The 22,055-nt window shown below is 41.2% G+C and overlaps 2 protein-coding genes across 5 annotated transcripts; both read left to right on the forward strand.

The window, feature by feature from the left end:
- The first annotated feature begins 7,023 nt into the window (after nucleotides 1–7,023).
- c1h8orf33 (chromosome 1 C8orf33 homolog) lies at nucleotides 7,024–9,992 on the forward strand. Of its 4 annotated transcripts, XM_036545487.1 has the most exons (8): nucleotides 7,024–7,110; nucleotides 7,242–7,293; nucleotides 7,586–7,676; nucleotides 7,792–7,929; nucleotides 8,318–8,778; nucleotides 8,874–8,964; nucleotides 9,111–9,257; nucleotides 9,423–9,992. In XM_036545487.1, the coding sequence occupies exons 2-8, from the start codon at nucleotides 7,285–7,287 to the stop codon at nucleotides 9,605–9,607; spliced, it is 1,122 nt and encodes a 373-aa protein (XP_036401380.1). In that variant the 5' UTR covers nucleotides 7,024–7,110; nucleotides 7,242–7,284; the 3' UTR covers nucleotides 9,608–9,992. The 4 variants fall into 4 exon arrangements, with proteins under 4 accessions (XP_036401380.1, XP_036401377.1, XP_036401384.1 ...); XM_036545484.1 differs by having other exon boundaries at nucleotides 7,024–7,293; XM_036545491.1 differs by having other exon boundaries at nucleotides 7,024–7,293; nucleotides 8,318–8,766.
- Nucleotides 9,993–12,514: 2,522 nt separating this feature from the next.
- On the forward strand, nucleotides 12,515–20,132 carry anks3 (ankyrin repeat and sterile alpha motif domain containing 3). Its single transcript, XM_036533677.1, has 17 exons — nucleotides 12,515–12,599; nucleotides 13,233–13,438; nucleotides 13,654–13,852; nucleotides 14,027–14,148; nucleotides 14,259–14,340; nucleotides 14,458–14,575; nucleotides 14,741–14,878; nucleotides 16,088–16,213; nucleotides 16,360–16,475; nucleotides 16,625–16,789; nucleotides 17,262–17,386; nucleotides 17,960–18,101; nucleotides 18,243–18,415; nucleotides 18,732–18,832; nucleotides 19,113–19,196; nucleotides 19,586–19,677; nucleotides 19,858–20,132. The coding sequence occupies exons 2-16, from the start codon at nucleotides 13,263–13,265 to the stop codon at nucleotides 19,666–19,668; spliced, it is 1,950 nt and encodes a 649-aa protein (XP_036389570.1). The 5' UTR covers nucleotides 12,515–12,599; nucleotides 13,233–13,262; the 3' UTR covers nucleotides 19,669–19,677; nucleotides 19,858–20,132.
- The last annotated feature ends 1,923 nt before the right edge of the window (nucleotides 20,133–22,055 follow it).

Raw genomic sequence — 22,055 nt, forward strand, 5'->3', positions numbered from 1 at the left:
TTTTTCATTAGTTTTGTTGTGTCAATTCAACATAGCAGTTGAGGTACTCTGTGTTTTGACTCCTAGCCTCTTGCAAGTATGGGCTAGAATAGGTGATATTTTCCCACTTGCCCTCAAGTGCCTTGCCTCAGAAAATCTTAATCTGTGAGAAATTTAAGATTGTATTTTAAAAATGATGCAGGTGGTCAAAGATCTTGTACAGTGCTTAGCAAAATATTATACACTTATAAGCAAAAATCTGTGTTTGTTATACATTGCATTGGCCTACAAATCAAGTTCCCTTAAAATTATTTATGTAGATATGAATTGTATAACAATATAGACTTTATCAATGCCTATGACATGATGTCAGATTCCTAAATCCTGTCCCATTTTTTTCTCTGTGGTGGGCAGTGGTGCTTCTTGGTGAATTTTGATGCAGCTTCAGTATCCTTAACAGTGTTCAGCAGCTAATTACTGGTTAGGAGTATGCAAATCAGGAAACAAATCATTAGTGTATATACTTTAAAAAGGAAAAACTGGCACTCTTTTATAATAGAGGAAAACTGATGTAATTCTGCAATTCGTTTGCAGAAGAGATCTGTGGAGTTAAATCTGTATATTATTGTTAAATATGACAGTAATGTGTTTAGTTTAAACTAATTGAAATGACCTACTACTGTGTTCGCAAACAATGTATTCGTGTTCATGTACTTTGTACTCTTAGTCCTTTAATATTTACAGCAACAAGTTTTCAACGGACAGAGACAATGCATGTGATTTTGAGGCACACTTGTGCCACAGTGTCCTTTTGAGGTGAAAATCAGGGATATATTAACATTTTTGGTCTAGGGAGGGGAAATGATACTGTCAGTTAGGGGATATATGATATTTAAGAGGTAAAAGGTTTTGAAAAGGGAATATGGGAAGTCAGCCCCACACCCACAGTTAAACCGTTATCTAAGTCTTTTTACATGTATTTCAATAAAAATTTGTCTTCGGTAATCTGTAGATTACACCAGCAGATGTACTTTGTTATCATAAAACAACGTAAACATACCTGAAAGGCTGGTGAGAAGTTATTTGTGGGTGTTAAACTGTAACAATAGGTGGTTGAAATGTATTTTTGTTTGTGTGAATTCTGATTTGGCAAAGAAAATCGTTCCACTTTGCAGGTTGATTTCAGAAATTCAGAGAAGAACTAAATCTTAGCCAGATTAGGTATTTCATGATCAAACTGCTGAGATTTATAAGTAAGATGAATTCATTTTAGACCTGAAAAGAAGTCATGTGTGTGTAAGACTAAGGCAGCATTCCCTTCTGATTCTGAGAGTTCAGAGAAAATTTTCACCTTCACCAGTATTGGTGATTTTTCAGCAATTCGGAGTTGACCCAAATGTTAGCCCAGTTATTTTAAGATTAAAATTATCATCTTTATTAGTAACATGTATTCATTGTGGAGCTTGGCAGAAGTCTTGTCCCTTTAAGGCAGCATGTCATTCTGTTTCAGGGGATGACACTACAAATTTGGCCACTTTTCTGAAGAATAAAAAGGGGGACAAAAGTGCTTTATTGGCCCAAATGTAAGGTGTTCCTGATTCTTTTTCCTGGGGTGATTTTTTAAGAAAGCACTTTATCAAACCAAAAGGAATAATGGAAATCCAGAAATGAGTGGGGATGTTTTTTTTTTTGTTCACCATAGCAATCTGGTAGAGCTCATGTTTGTAATCTAAGAACTGGGGTTTAAATCCAGTATGCCACCACAAAGTCTTCAGTTTTTGCAAAAACAAAAATGTTCTTTATCAATTTTTTAAAAAGTGGTCAAATGGCTCTTAAATTGTAAGATTATCTTGTTTTTGTTGACACTATTTCTTTAGAACCAGAGTTGTCTGATGCCTGTGTGTCATGAACTCCTATGACATGTAACATTGATCCTGTCTGCCTTCAGTGCCCAGCATGCACAGGAAGATTGTTCCAGGCACAGACAGATGGCAGAATCCATAGTCAGACTCATGAATTGCTGTGGAGATGTTCATGGAACCACAAAGGAATTTCAGATTGGTTTAAAAATTCTCTCTTGATTCCTGCTTTAGCAAGGGTGAGGAACAATGTACGCACACACATTCACACCCATAGATATATATGTTCAATGCATGTAGGCTCATCCATTTTCCTGACCTTATGCTAGCTAAACTCTGTAGTTATTGAATGTGGACTCTATCTACTGACATTGCTGTGGCCAGTGGGGGCACTTTTCTGTTAGGTCCTATTGCATTTTTAAAACGTACATTTTGGGTGAGAAAAACCTGCCTGTTATTTGGGCCAAGATGATATGTGAAATTAGATGGGGGCAGGGGTTTTCTGACAAGTGTCAGTGTGTACTTAAGTAAACCAGTTCTGTAGCCAGTGTTACTCGTATGCCTTAAGAGTTACAGTTGGTGTAGTAAAGGCACTATGGTATAGCGAGGTATTCCCTTTCATTTTCAGTATAACAGTTTGAATGAGTGGGTGGGAATAACTGTGTTTGCTGATAATATCAATGGACTGTTTTCCCATTTTTTGTAGTTTTGCCAAAGATTTTACTGTTTTACAATATTTTGTGATATTTTACCTTTTATTACTGTATTATTTCTAACATTCTAAGTAAGAAATGGCTAGAAACCACATTTTCAGAAATGACCAAATCTAATGTCTTGTTTAAATTGTATATTTGTGGGAACTGTTACGACCACAGCAAAGCTTTCTTTGGTTGTAAGGAAAAAATGATTGTGGTTGAGCATTCAATGCGCAAAACGTAAAACATGATTTTTGAACAGCAGTCGTCCATAGTGAAGGAATGTGGAGAAACTTTTTTATGTTGTTCAATTTTCAGCGGCCATAAGCGTTTAATCATTATTTATATTTATTTTTTTCTTTTTGTGCTGAACTGTAATTTACTGGTAAGTGAATCAGTGTTGCATACAAAGGCTTGTGCACTACAATGCTGTAAATTACATTTGGACTGTAAGGTGCTTTCATTAGTTTTAATTTAAACTGGAATATCCTCACTCAATTACAATACTCACGGGAACAATATTGTACATATTTACTCATGTATTTAAATCATTTACGCATAACATCCTATATATGGTGGATACAGACAGGTGTAGTTCGCGGGGGGTGTTCTTGTTTATCATGGCAGCTGTAACTCATCTTGTCTTGCCTTACAGCACACCTTAAGACAACTGTTGTTTGGGAATGCAATTTTTGAAGAAGACCCCCTACAAAATGAATGTCTCAGCTTTGTCATGTTTAGGCTGTATTTCTTCTGTGGCTTAGTGATGTAAAAGAGTAGGCTTTTAATTTAGTGGAGCAGCAGGTGCGTGCTCCATAGAATGCATGGATCTGCAGGTGTAAAAATACAGATTATAGTTTATGTATTTTGTACTCTGTTGTAGAGGATGTGACCCTTGTTTCTCAATGGATTTTCCAGTCCCCTCAGTGGGTACTTTAAACATACTTTCTTGAAAACAATGATTTTTTTTCCCCTAAATTTGTGCCTTTTTTGATGTAAATAATTGACGTCTGTAGAATGTTGTGGGTTTAAGGTTTGGCCCCTTGTACACTTCCTCCAGAGCTGGTACAATGCCAACACTGCCACTTCTGTATCCATTTACATGCAGGGCTGTTATACGTCCTCACCATGCTTCATTCCCTTGTGGGACTGAGCAGTAGTGATGCCTAGCTGCCCTTAGTGTTCCCACAGGGCACTGCTGTGTTTTTTAACAAAAGATTAAATTTAAAGGTGGGAATGGATGATGATGTCACAAGTGAGCAATGAATAATAAGGCAGTGTTGACAGTGAAGTGTGAAATAATAGCTTCATGATGTGGAAAGTATATCGTTAGTCACAATGAGCAGAGCGGTGTTTATGTTGCAACTGAAATTTTAATACATATATCGAGCAAGGCATGGAACAATAGTGGCTCTTCTCTGTATTTAAGCAAAAAAAACCTGCAGTTTTCTTCAGCTAGTACTGTGAAGTTAAGAGTTCTTCAGGTGTGGTTGAAATGTTTTCTTTTCCTATGATTTTTTTAAAGGTTTGCTCTTAAAGTAAAATACTGATTTGACTCTGTAGTCCCACCAAAACCCGGTTAGCATTGTTTGAAGTGGACTTGAGGATGATTTGCTGTTTCATGTTGGGTCTTGGATTCATTGATCACATATAGTTTGTATGCCTCAAATTTGGCTTTGGCTTTTTTTTTTTTTATCAGCCAGTTTTGAGGACAGGGGTAGTGTGACATACATAATGTGTCATCATAGAGTGACAACAAATAACCCAAGTGACTTTGGAAGGGAGCTGAATGTCTCTCAAGGATCTCACAGCAACCAAGGTCTGACAGATCTTACCTGGGTTCTTGTTTAGGTGGAGTTGTAGTGAATCAGGGTTGGTGAACCAAACATATTTCACTGTACATTTAAATACTTGTCTGTCTGTATCTGCCATACCTTTGACCACACAGTGTTCTTACAAGTCACAGCAGAATCAATTCCTTTCATTTCCTGTTAATTTTGATGCATTGGCCACACGATTAAAAGCACTTCAGTTGACACACAAATGGGCAACTGGCACTGAAGAAAAGCACAGAGTAAAGCAGCTTGTTATACACAGTACACATTTCATTATATTTGCGTGTGGATAAATTTATTGCATCCACATGCTTTTTTCTTTTCTTATTTAAAATGTAATGATTGAATCTGACTATATTTATGCAATCTCATAAAGATGTTAAATATGAAGCTCTGCTTGCTTATATTAGAATGGCTAGGCATTAAAGAATAGAAAGACTTTGCAGCATTAATTATCAAAGCAGACATTTTATCAGGAAATCCTTAAATCAGGTCTTTTTACTGCTGTCCTAGAGGGCCCCAGTGTCTGCAGGCTTTCATTATAGCCATGCACTTACCTGCTTTCAGTTAATCATTGTTTTGATTGAACCAGTTTCACTTTCCTCATTAATGAGAGTGTGGGTTCAAAAAGCTGACAACCCTGCTGGACTGTTGCACTCTGGGACCAGAGATGATTAGCCCTGCTCTAAATTATGCCCGAATTACTGGAACCACTGTTCCCTATGAATAAATGTAAAAGAGTTGTTTAAATTATTTTGCATGGAAGCCAAGATATTGAATGTACCATCCAAATTTGGATATTGGCCACTGGAATAAGGAGAGCATTTGATCTAATATGATGTAGCATTTAGTTTTACAAACTGGCTATACTGTTCAAATTCTTTAAAAAGGACATGTATAAGAATTTAATGAAAATGCCGTTTTCAAGTTTGTGTATTTATTAATCTATTGATACAGATGGGGACAAAAAGGAAAAAGTTTATTTTTCTCAGGGTTTTACAGTTAAAACTGTAGAATTAAGAAAGTTGTTTAGTTCTAACAGACGTAAAGTTGGATTTCATAGATTTATTTGCTTGGAATTTAAATTGGGCTAGGCATTTATTTAGAAACAACATATCCCTTATTTTGATATGTATTGATAAATAGAATGGCTAATATTCTAATTAGTGTTTAAATATTCTTAGAAATATTACTGTTAGTACATTAATTTGTGTATGTGTTGTCAACATATGACCTTAATTACATATTATGGGAATTTTCCTGTGTTTAATTTATCTAAGCCTTTATATGGAATAGCTGAGTATCTAGGAAAGATTGATCACCTGAATGGCTTTTTTTTTAGTAGAAATAAATTAGATGGTATTATTTATAATGCATAATCATTTACTTGTAGTGTATTGTTTAAAATTGTTAACACTTGTTCAATTTTTTTTACACTATAGCATTTATGCAATGGTTTACAGAATTCATGGAATTATTTTTATCATTATGGGAATTAAAATAATTTTTGATCTTAAATCTGTGTCTGTCTTGTGTTCACTGTCACATCTATTTACAAGTTTTTGCATGGAGTGGTCTCATAGTCAGGGAAAAGGAGCCGTAAGAGTATCTGCTTATGCCAGCTTGAATCAGCCTTATGATTCCCTGAACAGAGTGCTTTGAATATTTTTTATATTAATAGTATTTCTTGCTGCAGCTGGCATGTCACATTTGGGTGGTTAGAGGTCATAAAAGTTCCAAATGTCAAAAGACATCATAAGGACATTTGAATTAGTAAGTGCCAAGCTCTTGCTTGCTACATAACTGCATTAACTAGGCTAGCTGTATTAGGAGTATCTTGTTAGATTATGTGGTTCCCTGTTTGAGAACCCACCATCTGAACATGTAAGGTGTGGTTTCATTAAATATCGAGCTGTTGCCTTCACATACAGTCAGTTACAGGCTATGCACTTACTCTTGGAGCTTGATCTTTGCGGCTCTATTAGCAAGAATTTTTTTTTTTTTTTTTAGCAGAAAAAAATGCTACAGAAGTGTGTATGTGAGGAGTAGTTGTATATGTAATCATTAATACTTGAAGATGAGTGCTCCATTTCATGTCCTCCCTTCTTTCTCTCCCAGTTTCCATTTACTCAACATTTACTCCTATTTCCTCTTGCACACAAACACAAGTACCCATACAATTCCCCACAGACAACAATAGAAGAACCCAAAGTGTAGCACAAATACAGACTAAAAGCGTTACAATAACGGTACTAAAAATATATATGAAATATAAACGTTCATATCATCCATTTATATGTCACTCAGTTTTTCAGAATCGCCACTTCCAAGAAACGACTGGTTCCGAAAGGATGTGAGTATTTTAAACGGGTTGCACTGTGTGTCAAATTCACCTTCCCACATAAAGCAATTTTGGCGTCATATTAAAATACTTTGAGAGGCAGAGCTCTTTTTGTAAATGTTTACGTAATGGTGATTGACACATGCTGGTGAACACATGGGTCGTACGATGAAAGCGTTCCTGTTACTGATAAGAAAACAGTCCTTTTCGGCCCATGGGCGCCATGTTTTCAAAAATGGCATTGCACACGGGAACCAGATGCATGTGGTAAATTTGCTGCAAGTCGGAAGGACAACTCTGTGCACCCCTCCGAAGCGTGAAGAGTGGATGGCTGCAAAGTTACTCACAGTAGATTGCGCTTGTCTCCTCATTGTTTAAAAGACTGAATATAGATCTAAGAGGTACCTAGTTTTCTCATTTAATTTCATAAGAATAAACCTGTACACGGTGATAAATTTTCCTGCTAGCGACAATACCCCTTGCGCAAACATAACAGATTGAGCGCTACATTGCTTGGTCATTTTCCTCTCAGGGAATGCTATCCCGGCTGTGCGGCTGGCATCAATGAATCTGTGATGGAAGAGGTAAGGCCAGTAGCTAATGTTCAATCATTCTACCACGTAATATTGTTTCTTCTTTTATTGCCTGTTGCTCCATACTTTAATCTCCTTATGTTTAAGCAAATAAACAAACTTTGCAGCTAGCCAACATGAATTGATGAATGTGACTTGCAATGGTTTTCTCAGTATTTCATGTCAGTAACTAAACTTGTGAAGTAGTGTAGTTTGACAAAAAAAAAAGAGTCATCACGAAGAGATGCAGCGTAAACGAGTTGCTTTTGTCTGAGTAATTAGTGATACGGGATTTCTTGTCAAGGCTCCTTGGGGAACATTCCAGGATGAACTTGACTGGTGTATCCGACAGCTGGAGACAGACTTACTGATAGGCAACACCAACCCACGGAAAGGTAAAGTGTGTGTAAAGGAGTTTGACTGTAGTGTTTTACCATTCCTGTAGAATGCTCCACCATTGCTCAATCAATTATTGATGCAGTCAGTTAATCTGTAATTGTTCTGTCCCAGTGGAGGAGACAGAGCACGTGCTCAATGTGCTGCAGTCCCAGGACACCCCCTTCGTGAGGAAGAGGCAGGTGATGCATATGGTGTTTGGGGATTACAGGCAGAGAATGACAGAGGAGCACAAGGCACAGGAAGACACAGGTACAGAAAACGGTCTTAAGAAATCTTTTGGCAGTCACCTCCCCATAACATCTCATGTATGACCTTTGATGAATGCTATGCACAAAGGCATTTAATGACAAGAACAGGCTTATTGTATGGTCTGTAGTCTTGACTATATCCAACACTGTGTCGGACCTGGTGTTGAAAGGTCTCTGCTTCCACCCTGAATCCTTGTAAGCAATTCCATGTATTAGTAACTATAAGTGTAAAAAATAATTCCCTACTGTCAGTGTGGAAAATTATCTTTAATTTTCACCTGTGCCCTTGGAATAACTTTTATGGTCTGTGTTATTAATCCCTTATAGACATTCAAAACAAATTCAGACCCCATTTGTGCCTTATTTAAATATGTTGTGCTGTGGACTAGGCACTCTGAGCCACAGGAGGAGAGAGGAAACAGGGCTCAGCTGGATCCCTAGTGACAACTCCTTCACCTTCAACTTCTTCCCAGATGGCGCACCATCGCAGACTGCTGTCCAGGAGTCAGGAGAGGCAAGCACCGTACCCATGACTGGGCAGGATTCCGGCTTTGTATTCAACTTCCAAATCCCTGTAGAGAACCCAGCAGAGACAGAGACTGGACTCACAGGGGCTACTGCTGGTTCAGCTGAGAGAGTAGATGCCGGGGATAATGCTTCAGAGAAGTCACAGGACTCAAAGCAAGGACCTGTGCCTCCCTCTTCCAAAGCTAAGAAAAAGAAAAAATCCAGCAAAAAGAAACCAGCAGCAGAGGGAGCTGAATGCCAGCTGAAACAACCAGCTGTTTCTGCATCTCAGGGAGAGGCAGCCAGTCCCAAAGGGGAGGCCAAAGAGCTGGCCAAAGAGCTGGTAAGCGTTGTCAGATGTCCACAGTTTTACACTTAAATTTTGGATGAAATGTTTTGCCAGGTAAACGTCATCTCACTATGTGATGTATGTTTCAGTCTTCTGAACAGCAGTTGGTCAGAGAGCTGGACTGGTGTATAGAACAGCTGGAACTGGGCTTGAGGACCCAGAAGTCCACTCCTAAACAAAGTAAGTAACAGAAGTCTTTGACTAGAATGCACAGAGATATTAGCAACACGTATAACTCATGTCCTGATCTCACAGAATGACATTTAAAAATATTAGTTGTGACAATCAGTGTTTGTTGAAGTCTGCAAAAATGTTTTTGTCTATAGTGGAGGAGGCCTCACGTGCCTTGAAAACCCTGCGTAGTAGTAAAGCCCCCCTGGTAAAGAAGCGGCAGGTGATGAGGGCCATGTTTGGTGACTATAGGAAGAAGATGGAAGAGGACAAAGCCAAGCAGGTTAAACTCATTCAGGCAGGTAAGTAAGGTTGAAGAGGTCAATGGGGCTGATTATTCCTGTATTAAGCACTTGCCTTTTTTTCTTGTGACACATACTTTGCTAGAACCATATTATCTGTGAAGGGTCTTTTTGGTAACACCACCCAGTTACTCGAAAATGCTGTTTTTTTTTTTTTCCTCTCAGCTGTGAAGTCAGCTCGAGTTACAGCTGTGTCAGAGCCAGCCAAGAAACCAGTTTTCCACAGGAGAGCAGAGTGCAGAACACAGCCCCAGCCAGGTTCCCAGAACCAGGGGGAGACACCTGGCTCAAGCAGTGACAGCTTTGTCTTCATCCCAACACAGGAGGAGTTCTGCTTTAACTTCTTCTGATCTGATGCTATACAGCTGTTGAAAACAACAGGAGGGTTTTTATCATTTGCAGCAGGAACAGTTAATCATGATACAGACAGATCAAGCTTTAAGGTTAGGTTTGAGTCATATAGTTTTTTTTTCTTTTCTGTTGTCAAATGTAAGGGTATAGGAAATCCCTTCCTTGCAAATGCAGATCTGTCTGACTGCTGTGAAAGTGATGTCATTTTAAAAATGGACATAACCAGGATCAGTTGCTGCCTGTGCAAATGTAAAAATACCTATTGTCTTATATACCCCTGGAGACAAGACATCATACGTATAATATACATGAATTATGAATTTCTTTGTTTTGTTTTGCTATATTGCCCCACAATTAGTCTTAAGTGAGAAAAGTTACAAAGATGCCTGGATTTTTTCTTAGGACTTGAACATCAAATTGAATTCATACAATTAAATATTGAGAAAATATTTTTTTTCTCCTGACATTCTTTCAGTAGTACTACATTTAAATGGAATATTGCTGGTGCCTTGAAATGAGAAATTCAGATGGAAAATCATGATCTTGAAACAGATATATTCACAAGTCTGTAGATTATCAGTAGATTAAAATTTTGAACTAAAGGGTTAATGAACTTGTTTTAGTTATGCTTGGTGACAAAATCTATATGAATGGCTGTATCACTCTTCAGTGGGAGCAAAACAGAGACACTGTGATGCCTGTTGAGGAAGAAGGGAATGGATAAAAGCAGGTCAGCAGTTTCACCCCCCAAAACCAAAACGGGCAGTTCGACTAATAATTTACTCATTGGGTCTATATAACCAGTCAGTAGCTTGTATGGTGCCCTGGGCGAATGCCCCTTTCAGCGCAAAACAAAAATTTTGCGTCTATCCACCCCCCTACCTCGGGCTTCCAGTGGGGAGACCTGAGGTCAACCTACCCCCGCCCCACTCCCCATCACGTACTTCTGAGTGGGAGATCTTCCCAGGCAGTAGCCTGCCTAGCTCACAAACTAGAATCAGGGCGCCCACACCGACAAGGTTAATTGACCCACACATGTCATATATCATTGACGTGACATGCAAATAAGCGATGTAAAACCGATTGCGCAAATGTCACCACTCCGAATTTTTTTGTGCGGGCGCCCCATGTCGCCCCCGGCAAGATGCTGCCCATGTCGCCCATACCTAAATCCGCCACTACATACTGTCACTATAATGAGGAGTTTTGTTTCTCATTTTGGCCACTGCCTTTGCCTAATTTTCAACACTGAGGTAAAAATGCCTGACTCACTCTTCCAAGGTCAGCTTTCATACTGCATGTCTTTTGTTGAAAACTGCACCCTAATGACTAAAATTGTCTTTAACACATATTTTGACTGTTTTTGTCTATCAAATATGACGTCAAAGCAGTTGATCATATTGTCCTTTTCTATAGCCACGATGAGGATATAAAGAAATCACAGTACAACCCATGTTTGGGAATTACATAAAATGAACAAAATTAATTACAAACACAGTAGACGATGGCTTGATGGCTTTACAGTTTTGTTAGAGGGTTCTTAGAGGGTCTCCACATACTGATTCAGAATTTTGGATTTTGGATGGAAAATTACCTGGTGTGAATGATACTTTGCTATCAACAAGAGCACACAATATGCAATGTATTGACATCTGACAGATCATTACTGGACAAATAGACTGGGATCTTGCCTCAAAACAAAACCATTAGTAACTTTGTATGTATATTTTATTTTTACATCTGCCCAAAAAACTTTGCTGTTTGTACAATCCCAAAAAGTATGTGTTTTATTTTGTCACTGTTACTAAAAGAGCAGTTTGTGTCTACATTGATTTTAAATCTAACAAGGTTTGTTTTTAACGGGTAACATCTGTGAATTGTTGTGTGAACCTTCCTCACTTTGTCAGTCAAACTATTCTATGTCATTTATCAATATCTGTCAGTGTAAATATATTAGTCCAAAAGAAATCTGTCTAGCATTTACCCCTCTGTCATTATTTAAATGTTTAGATTTCATAAATCTTGGAATGGCAAGCAGCAGTGTCTGTGCAAAATTTTTCCTCAGAGGTCCAAACAGTGGTGGTATGACTTCCTAACTTTTACCATCAGCTACCTAACTGGCCATCCTGGGTTGCCATGGAAACACATTCTTGTAAGCAAACCTTTAAAATGTTTCCAAGACCTATTTATAGACAGTTTGTCAAAACTTTCTGATCTGTCTAAGTCAGATTTTTTTTAGATTCTTTCAAGTCAGGCATTATGTTCAGCACCAGATGTCAACATCATTGCCGTCTGGCAAGGCTTTACATGATTTGCTCTCTCTCTCTCTCGGTGCATTGGCCAAAGGTGCAGTTTCTACCATTCATGATTTAATATTGGGGCTAACATTCTCGCAGTGGAGCCCTAGGTTTCTTTGTAACACCTGTGGCTTTGATGTTTTTCCATGGACGTACACCAACTGTTCATTTTTTTCCCTTAAATCTCTGATTTGCGTTTTTGGACATTTCATTTATTTGTTGATTGATTTAAACAAATGATACTTAATGGTCAGCAGGGAAGGGATGATGGTGTTTTGATGTTTGATGGATATGAAAGGAGCGATGGAGGGGTTGGGAGTGGAGGGAATTGTTGGATGTGATTGTCTTATGTGTAATATGAAGATGAAATCAAAAGAGAGAGAGCAAAGGACTTCAATACCAACTGTTGCTCGATTTTGACGTCATTTGTAATTTACTTGCGATTGGCTGTTGTTCGTGAGAACGGGTTCTTTTAAAGCGGGGCGTCTTGGGAAATGAAGTGTATACCCATATAAATTACCTCTGGAATTCCTGGAAATGGAAGAAAAACGACTACAGATCCCAGCTGTTTTGAAGCTCTGGTTCCTGCGGCAAGGGTGCAACCTCAAGCGCCCGTGTTGTTTGATTTTGTTAAGCTTCAGCAAAGACAACTAGCTGAACAGACAATACAGTACACACCAACAAACACAAGCAGGTAAGGCAGCATATATCGCATTACTGTTTGTATCGGTTTCCTTTTGTCAGTACTTTTTTTGGTTTGGTCGCATTTAAGTAACGTTAGCGCGATAGCGACTGTAGCTGGTTTGCTAGATAGCTAGCCACAAATCACAAGAGCTGGCTAGCTCGATAGCTAATAGTATATCTTTCCCAAAAACGTTCTCTTCAGATGGTTAATTAGTTGATGTTACAATCTGACTTTGTTAGAGAGCTAGTTTGTTCCCCACTCAAATCCATGCTTACCTCGCCATGTCACTTAACAAGCTGACTTGCCAGATAAGTTTGTTGTGTTAGCTTATCACAGTTTGCAGTTCGCTAGGAAAAAGTGCGGTATTGCTGTCTGGTGTGTGAAATTCGTTTTGAAGTCCATTGAAGTAGGACTATGTAGACGAATGGTTGTAAAGCACCAACACGTTCCAGAAGAACACCAAATTTTCTCGAACGTTTTGTTCTTGAATTAAACACCTGTGCTGGTTAGCTGGAATCACTGTGCGCGACATTTCTCCGAGACGTTTAACCCTCATTCACCGAGCTGCTATATCCGTTAGCCCACACTTTTGAGAGTCAGTCGATGTAATTTCAAAGACAGTGAAATTTGGCTTATATGCAGGTGCGTGAAATTTGGAACTGGAGTTGCAGGATGTCGGAACTGAGTGACGAAGCCAGTGAGTCGGAGCAATTGGGGGCCAGTCTCTCTCTGTGGTTGGGAGGCAGTGGAGGGCAGCTGGTGCGCCCTGAGGAGCTGGATGTACCCCTGGATCTCCACACAGCCTGCTCTATCGGCCAGTACGACGTGGTGGCTGAGTGCATACGCAGGTGGGTGTCTTTTCAATACTTTTTGTGTCACATGACCCTGATGGAGTAGTATTGCCACCTCTAATTTCATTCAAGACAGACAGACAAGTACACACATTAAAATCAGGCTCTGCCACTTTGTTAGTTTAGTTGGATATTATATGTGATGTTATATAAATGTTAGTGGAGCACTGATGCTTGATAATGTTGCTCCTGTAATCTGTTTTTGAATATAGAGGTGAAGTAGACCTGGATTGCAAGAACATTGGTGGCTGGACACCCCTGATGTATGCTGCCTATATTGGGCATGACAACATCGCCAATCTGTTGCTGGAAGCGGGTGTACGTGTTAACGCCACCACTGCAAAAGGTCAGACACCTCTTATGCTGGCAGCTAGCTGTGGGAACGAGAGCATTGCCTACTTCCTGTTGCAGGTAGGGAGTAATTTCTACCCATTGCTTGCTTTGTCTATTTGGTGCACTTTTTGTAGTGGTGAGAATAGGCCAGTAATATGTGTTGCAGATGTGGTGGTGACACTGAGTACTTTGAAACTGGCTCATCACTGTGCCCGCTGTGCCATTGAAGTGTCTGACATTGTCTGGTAAAAGCAAGGTGCAGAGCTGGAGCTGAGGGATACGAGAGGCTGGACGGCCTTGTTCCACTGCACCAGCACAGGTCACCAGCAGATGGTGAAGTTTCTCCTGGACAACAATGCTAACACCAACATCAAGTGAGTGGTTCTGTATTAAATGGTATGAAGGAGCACAGTGGCTCTTTCTCATAACTACCTCTCAACCAACATGTTACTGCAGTATGTGAACACACATCTCATTCCATCAGAGAACCCATTTCTGGCTTTTCTCCCTTAATGGAGGCTGCTGCTTCTGGGCATGAAATCATCGTTCAGTACCTTCTGGAACATGTGAGTGTCCATTGTCCTTTTCAAACCTCTAATACATTAATTTTTTTCCCATACCTAACAAAGGGAACAAAGCTGAATTGTTCTGTTTGTGTATACATGTGCTTGTGTGCATTGTAGGGGGTGAAGGTGGATGAGAGAAATGCCAAAGGAGAGACTGCCCGTACTCTGGCTATGCTGTACGGCCACACCAAGATTGCCAGCCTCATCGACATGCACTCCATGAGGCTCAAACAAGGTACTTTGCTGGGAATGCCAGGCATTGCATAGCTGTAGCCGCACGCCCCTCAGGTATAATTTACCTAAGCACATGTCACATGGAACGTGTGCAGTGTTGCACTGTGATCATGCAGAGAGGTTCACAGCATCGTTCCTCCCACTTTTGCATTGTTGCACCTTGCAGATCTCAGCTCATCTGAGGATTCGGATAGCGCTCCGCCAAGGTCGCGTCTCAGCCGCAGCAAAGTCAAGGGGCCCAGCATCCACGACGGGCCACAAGCCATTGCCAAGTTCAGAGTTGGAAGCACCAGCAGGCACTGCGGTACAGGCTTTACTGCAGTCTGTTTCACATAGCTTTCTTGTGTTTGAGAGGACACTGTGAGGAGTGGTTTGCTACTGTGTTCATCCAGAGATATTATAGTCAAAAAAAGGTCAAGTTTGCTGTGTTTTTCCTGTAAAAGCCATGACATGGTACATAACATCACTTCTGTTTTACTGCCATACCATTGTCTGGCTTCATAAACACAAGGCTGAGATACTGAGAGGGGCAGTGTGGTTGCTGCATGTACTGTACTAGTAGCACTGATGTAATATTTATGGATCCTGAGAAATTGTGTGAGAAACATAGGTGGATATCACAACTAATAGAATAAGGCACTGCTTTTTTGAAGTATTTTTCCCCCCAGAAATTGCTTTTCTGCAACATGAAAAGATGTTATGGCCAGTGCATATACACACAGACACACTCTCAAAATGTCCTGTAGCTTTGATTTGTTGTTTATAGGTGAAGATGCTGGCATTGCAGCAGTGTTGCACATTATCCACATGGTAGCAATTTAAAGGCTGGTGTTCTCTGGCATACATGTTGTTATATGTACATGTGTCTTCTGAATCTAATAATCCTGTGCTATATTATTTGGAATATAAGCCTTGGCTCTGATAGGTAATGTTTGTAAGCCAGGTGAAATGGTAAGATTGACATAGGGTAGAAAAATCTAGAGGCCAGTAAGCAGTTACAAGTGTATCCATGTAAACACACGCATAGTATACATGGTTTGTTGTGATAATGTGTGTTATTGGTTTGATTTTGAGACACTAGTCTAATATACTAATACATCCAAGGAAAAATGAATGCATTTTTATAAGAGATTTACTTTTTTGAGTTGTGTGCACACAATGTTAAATTCAGATTTGGGAAAACTTCACCTTACACTGGCTTTAACATCACAACTAGCAAGTACTGTCACAAGCAAAATCACCCATCTGCTAAATGAAATGTGAAGGAAGGCAACAGCCGCTTCCAGTAGAAGGCTCCCACATTACTCTATAGGCTATTTTGAAAATCAGTTCGACATCCATGTCAGTTTGAATCTGACGTATGTTGATGAGAGTTGCCATATGACATTGACCTTGACGTATGTTGATGAGAGTTGCATTTTTAGATGTACATTTGTATTCAGAGTGATGAGTAATGCCTCTTAATATTTTGTCATTGGACAAAAGTAATGAGAGTCTTCCTCCACATGGACAGAGCCTACAGTTGCACCCCCGGGATATGTGACCTTTCGAGACGAGGGCGAGCAGAGTGAGGGGATTTGTAACCGTGACGTCACTTCACCCATCAACGAGCTGGACGGACAGAGCAACAGCAGCAGAGGTACTGGAGGGCTCTTCCCTTTCAACTTAGTTAATAACATGATTGTTAGAACCGCTGTCCCTAGGAAACAATTTGGTCTCCTATCACAGACCAGGATCCACTTGCCGTCTGGCAGTCTGGTCTTATGCTGCCTTTTCCTGCTTCAGATGAGAGTCCCTTCTTTGACAACGACATGCCCACCATGAGGAGCAGCAGCAGCAGCAGTGAGGGCCTCCCGCGCATGATTGGACTCAGCCGTGAAGCCTCACTGGAGAGCAACGAGGTGAGCATAGACATAGCCAGAACGTGTGTCGTGACTAACGTGTGAACATCACTGGGATTGTGGTTAATCTTCATTTTGGGGAAGACCAAAAAAATCCTGTTAATGCGACTCCCTTTTCATGGTGGCCTTGCACACCCTTTCTTCCTCAGGACTCTGACCAGGCCAAGAGGAGCTCTGCTCGCCGAGCAAACAAGGGCCACCACCACAAGAGCAAGAGTCGCCACGGCAGCAGTGAGAACACACATTCTGGTAGTACTGGGAACTGTGGGATGCTCCCGCCTACTAGCCAGACCCCATCCTATACGGGTCCCAAGGTACATATCACCATGAGCTTACTGCTTCCAGGGCTGCCAAAGGGCCACCTGTCTGCTCTCTGCTTCCCCCAGTGACTCCCTGTTTTGGGATGCTGTATCTTTCAGTGCTCCTGTACAATGACATGCAGACTGCGCCTGGGTGCAGTGTTTCTACTGCTGGATCAATGTGTAGTCCTAGTTTCCATCCGTCATTGCCTGACTTGATTACCTGTGTTTGATAGATCCAGCAACATGCCTTTACAAATGTTTTTTTCCCCTGGAGTTCCTTCGATTGCCCATAATCTTTGGCCACACATGCTCAAAAACCAAGCCCTTACCTGGCGGTTAGATGGGGGAGACACAGCCTTTAGGCTTTCTCTCCCATGATCCTTTGGCCCAGCACTGCATAACTGGAATGGATAAGATGGATAAGATGGTTGTTTGTTGATGGACCTTACCCTTTCTGTCCTTTTCAAAACCTAACCTCTTGTAGGACCTGGCAGAGTTCTTGGAGCAGATTGGCTTCTCCAAATATCTCCCCGTTCTGGAGGAACAGGACATTGACCTGCGCATCTTCCTCACTCTCACTGAGAATGACCTGAAGGAAGTTGGCATCACGTGGGTCTGCTTTCGTCTGTGTCTTGCGCTAGGGGCTGTCATTACACAGCTGTTAGTTTACACTAGTCTGAGGAAATCATGCCAAACTGACTTGCATAATGTGTGGATCCTTCGGAAACCTCAGAATTAATTAAACTCTGACCCTATTAGCATTTAGCAGGAAAAAATGACTGAGGAGAGAGACTAAGGTAGAATGTGTTACAGTTAACTTCTTGCTTTTGTAGATTGTTTCAGTTTGTGATTGCTTCAGTTACAAACATGACATCTGGCTTTATTGCAAGCAGTCTTAGATGGAAGTCTTCTGGCAGTCTTAGATGGATGAGAGGTGGCAGGCCTCAGTCACTCCAAAGGCCATTTCTCTAACTCCCTGAGCTGCCACTTGCCACAATAATCAATGTGTGATAGAGGGACCTTTCAGCACAACACCGCTTGTCAGAGAATGATCCTTGAGGCTCTGACATTACACCCACAGAGGATGGAGGCATTGAGAGGCAAAGTGAGGACAGAGGTAGGGAGGCAGGGGACTGGCCCGCTGGGGTCTGACACCTCTGTGCTGCGCTCTCCCTGCACCAGGCTGTTCGGGCCCAAGCGGAAGATGACGTCCGCGATCGCCAGGTGGCACAGCAGCGCGCGACCGCCCAGCGACGCTCTGGAGCAGGCCTACGCCGACCAGCTGGAGGCCGAAATGCAGGAGATGGCCATCCAGCTACACAAGGTAATCTGCACCCAGCATCCCTGTAGGCTACGGGAAAGAACAGCACATTGCTCTAAATGCTCCTGTGCACACTGTGCTAAGCAGCCCGAGACACTGAGTTCACAGCTGGTTACTTTCCTCCCAACTTCTCTTCCGTGGCAGCGGTGTGAGGAAGTGGAGATTCTGCAGGGCCAGGTGTCACAGGAGAAGGAGCTGCGTACGGTGATGGAGGGGTGCCTGATGGAGGACAAGATGGCCTGGAGAAGAGTGCACAGTGAGCTGGTGAACACCCACACGCTGGCCCAGGAAGCAAGTGCAGCTCTGGAGAAAGTGAGGTGAGGTTGGACAGAGGAAGGACTGGTGTTATGGTATGGTATATTGCAGCAGTTATGGGCAATTCCAGCCTGAGAGAGCCAACGCCAGTAATGCTTCATTTCAACTGCCTGATTTATACCTGGAAAATCAAATAAGTCCACTTCCTCACCAAATAATTGATCTAATGAAGATGGGGCAGAACAGAGGCTAGTTGACTGGGTGTGATCAGATTTTGAATTGTCCATTCTTGTGTTGGCGTGTTCGAGAGGCAGTGGGTGGCTGGAGGGGGAGTCTTCTCTGGATGTGACAGGGCTGTGTTGGCATTTTGATGGACAGGGCCTGTCAAACTGAGCTCTTCTCCCGCTTGCGGAGTGACGGAATGATTATGCGCCATGGTGACAGCAAGGTCAAGCCGAAGGGCGAGGCAGGTGGCAAAGGCAAGTAAATCTCAACTACTAAGTGAAGTCACATGGGATATATTTCTGTGCTAGAAATCAGTATTACGATGGTCATTTGAAATTTTGATCATTTTAGTTTCAAATAAGCTTTGGCACGCAGTATGATCTTATAAAGAACATTGTTTATAAATACATGGTATCCAGACTGTCATATACAGATTAGTGACACATCAGTTGGTTTGAAGACACATCAATACTTGTGTTTGGTTCTTTCATGAAGTGTCTGTGGCTCACTTTTTCTATGTATATTTTCTCATAGGGAGTGAGGTGTTGAGGGAAGGCTTGAAGTCCCTCAGTCTCACAGAGCTCATATCCAAGCTAGAAGTGTATGAAGAGGAGATGGGTAAGACAGAACTCAAATCAGGGTGCCAAACGGTACAATGTCAGTGGAAAAATGCCCCAGTCTTCCAGCTGCATGCAAATATAGCCAAGCATTGCATTTACCTGGTTTCCACTGCTCCTGCATGAGCCCAGAGGTTGTTACGATGAGGCAGCCTTACTATACTGTATTAAAATTGGTGATTCAAAATTAGGTTTAAAAGGAAATACTAAAAGGAAACAAAAAGGTTTCCCAGTCCTTAGAGTTCTACCTCATTTGTGTCACTTTGTGAAAGCCCTTCTGAAAGAGGGTTAAATCTGTATAGTGTCTCTGAACTGATCAGAGTTCTGCAAAGGTTATTGAACGAGGGGCACATGTGTCTTAACTGTTTGGCTGTGTATGTGACACCCCAGGAGAGAACTTCCAGATGGTGACCCAAAGTCTGAAGAGACTAAGCGCTACAGAGAAGGGCACAGAGAACTGGGAAGAGTCCTAGCTGAGACTGGTGAGTGTTCGCACGCCCCTCACATTTGGGGCAACATCACCATTGTCATGGTGTGTCTAAGACTTTCCATCAGTGTTTTAGGTACTGGCTTGTGAGGAATGAGTAAACTCAAAACAACTCCTCAACGCTTCTTCACAGTCACTGTCCAGGATTGAATCACAAATCTCTTCATCTCCTCAGATCGTGCTGACGATGTTTTTGCTGACGGAGGGTGACAGTACCACCCTGAACAAACATACCAGGAAGACAAGGGTGTAGGCCTGGTACTGCGGGGGCTCGCCAGGGATACGACAAGCAGGCCGGAGGGTGGATGCCCGCCCCATGCCTGTGCTGGAGACGCTTGGGACTGGAAGCTGTAGAACGCAGAGCTGGTGGAGGTGACTTGTCAACAACCTCCAGTCAAGGAGGGCTATGCTACAGTAGTCTCACTGTGAAAGACCCTTGTCCTCAATCACAAATCAGACTGCATTTCACTTCATTTTGTATTTCACTTTTTAAAATTGAAACACTTGTGCACAGAAATTATATTGTATTAACTACTCCAAAGGTATTATACAAGAATAATTTTGATTGCAAACATGACTGTCCTTGACCTCTCAAAATTCATGACTGAAGCCCTTAACAAGGGCAGCTTGTACCATTTTGTAGAAACAGTACAAAAATGGATACAGTGAATGCAGACATGTTACAATCCTTCAAATCAACTGTGCACAATATTCCATGATTGAAAATTATCTTAAGATTTGAAATGGAGTCTTAATGTCCATCACCTTTTGAGTGTGACAGTGTTAATGGTTAAATACCGTAAACCTGGGGAAGATGTGACGAAGCCTTGCACCTTAAAAAGCATTGCTTCAAATTCTTTAAGCCAGTTGAAAGCCTGGAAAAACTAAGTGGCCTTTGGGTAATCACTCCAATTCCCACCAGTAGCAGGTCCTTCACTGTGTGAAGAAGCACGAGTGCATTATCTGGACATTGCACACTAGCCTGAGGTGAAAGCAAACTCTTTTTGAACAGCTGATAGCAGAGCCCATCTTGCAGATTGAGGGGAGGAGAGAAACTACAGGACTGGTAGTGAAGTCAGAAATTGGTGAGGGTGGCTTTCCATCCTTTACAGATCCCAGACTGGGTGACTCAAATCACAAACCTTGATGTGTAAAACTTGTTGGTCTTTTCTCTGAGAGGTTTGATATTGATGTCATTTTCAATTTCTTCACTGTAAAAAGTTAACTTTAAATAAAGTGATGTTACCAATTACTGATGCTTCATCTTTTCTCTGTGCCATCAGAATATGCCGGCTAAAATTTGTTCCTGTTAGATTTAATTGAATACATTCTGTGACAACACACTGGATCCTTCCCTCCATAATGTATAAAGGGGGAAAGTAAAAGGTTTGTGTATCTTGCCATTAGTTTTCAATTCTGCAGCCATAGATGGAAGGTGCCATAAAACATACAATTTAGAAGTATTTTATATTTCTTTCACAAAAGCCTTTTGACAGATCACTGGTGGTTTTCCTATTTTAATTGCTACTCACACTGCTGATGGCAGTACCATCAAGACAGTGCTGCATGAGAATTGGTGTAAAGGTGCAGAAACAAGGATATACCACTAAATGATGCATTGGTATTTGCAGAAGTTGTTATATTTATAAGCATATATAACTAGATTTTCACAGAGCAGTGGGTTATATCATGAATCAGAACCATTGTGCTGTACTATACTAGACATCTCCAAAAATGACAGATGAATGAAGCAGTAAATTCTGGAGAGAAAATATTTGCACTGAGGTTTGATGGTCCAGTTAGATGAATTGTAGGGTTGACTTGAATAATTTACACCGACATAAACGAAATCTCTGTTCTCTAAATGTGGAGCCAAATGCAGCCAAACCAAACACAGCCATGACGCAATGGACATAGCCATAGTCAGTGTTTGGTGTCCTTTCACACTGGCCTCTGTTTATGTTTTAGTCTATTACACACTAAAGATATTTACTGAGTCTTGACTCAAATACCCAGACAGGCACGCTTCGGAAATCTCAATAAATAACCTTGCTTCAGGAGCTTGACTTGAAGCTAGGCATACCAGAGAGGACAGGAAATTGATCTTCACCTAGCTCTCATTGTCTTGGCAACATGGACTTGCATGCAAATAACTGAGGTCATGAGTCAACGGTGTACTGACATTAGTAGAAATCAACACAGAATTCTGGAAACTCTGACTATGCTGCCAGTGTACAGCAAAGGGAGCGTTGGTTAACTCATTTATATGCAACATGCCAGATGAAGAAACAAAAGATTCCAAATATGTACCAACAACAAGCATACTGGGGGAGTCACAACTCTCTTCATTCCTTATCGATCTTTGCTGTGACA

The sequence above is a fragment of the Megalops cyprinoides genome, chromosome 1, assembly GCF_013368585.1.
Source record: "Megalops cyprinoides isolate fMegCyp1 chromosome 1, fMegCyp1.pri, whole genome shotgun sequence".
Lineage (NCBI taxonomy): Eukaryota > Metazoa > Chordata > Actinopteri > Elopiformes > Megalopidae > Megalops > Megalops cyprinoides.

Coding starts and splice junctions, on each gene's coding strand:
- c1h8orf33 (XM_036545484.1), top strand. Junction 7,677..7,791: donor CAACACCAACCCACGGAAAG/GTAAAGTGTGTG, acceptor GTTCTGTCCCAG/TGGAGGAGACAGAGCACGTG. Junction 7,930..8,317: donor CAAGGCACAGGAAGACACAG/GTACAGAAAACG, acceptor GCTGTGGACTAG/GCACTCTGAGCCACAGGAGG.
- anks3 (XM_036533677.1), top strand. CDS start 13,263: ATGTCGGAACTGAGTGACGAAGCCAGTGAGTCGGAGCAATTGGGGGCC. Junction 14,879..16,087: donor AAGCACCAGCAGGCACTGCG/GTACAGGCTTTA, acceptor CCACATGGACAG/AGCCTACAGTTGCACCCCCG. Junction 18,833..19,112: donor GGGCGAGGCAGGTGGCAAAG/GCAAGTAAATCT, acceptor ATTTTCTCATAG/GGAGTGAGGTGTTGAGGGAA.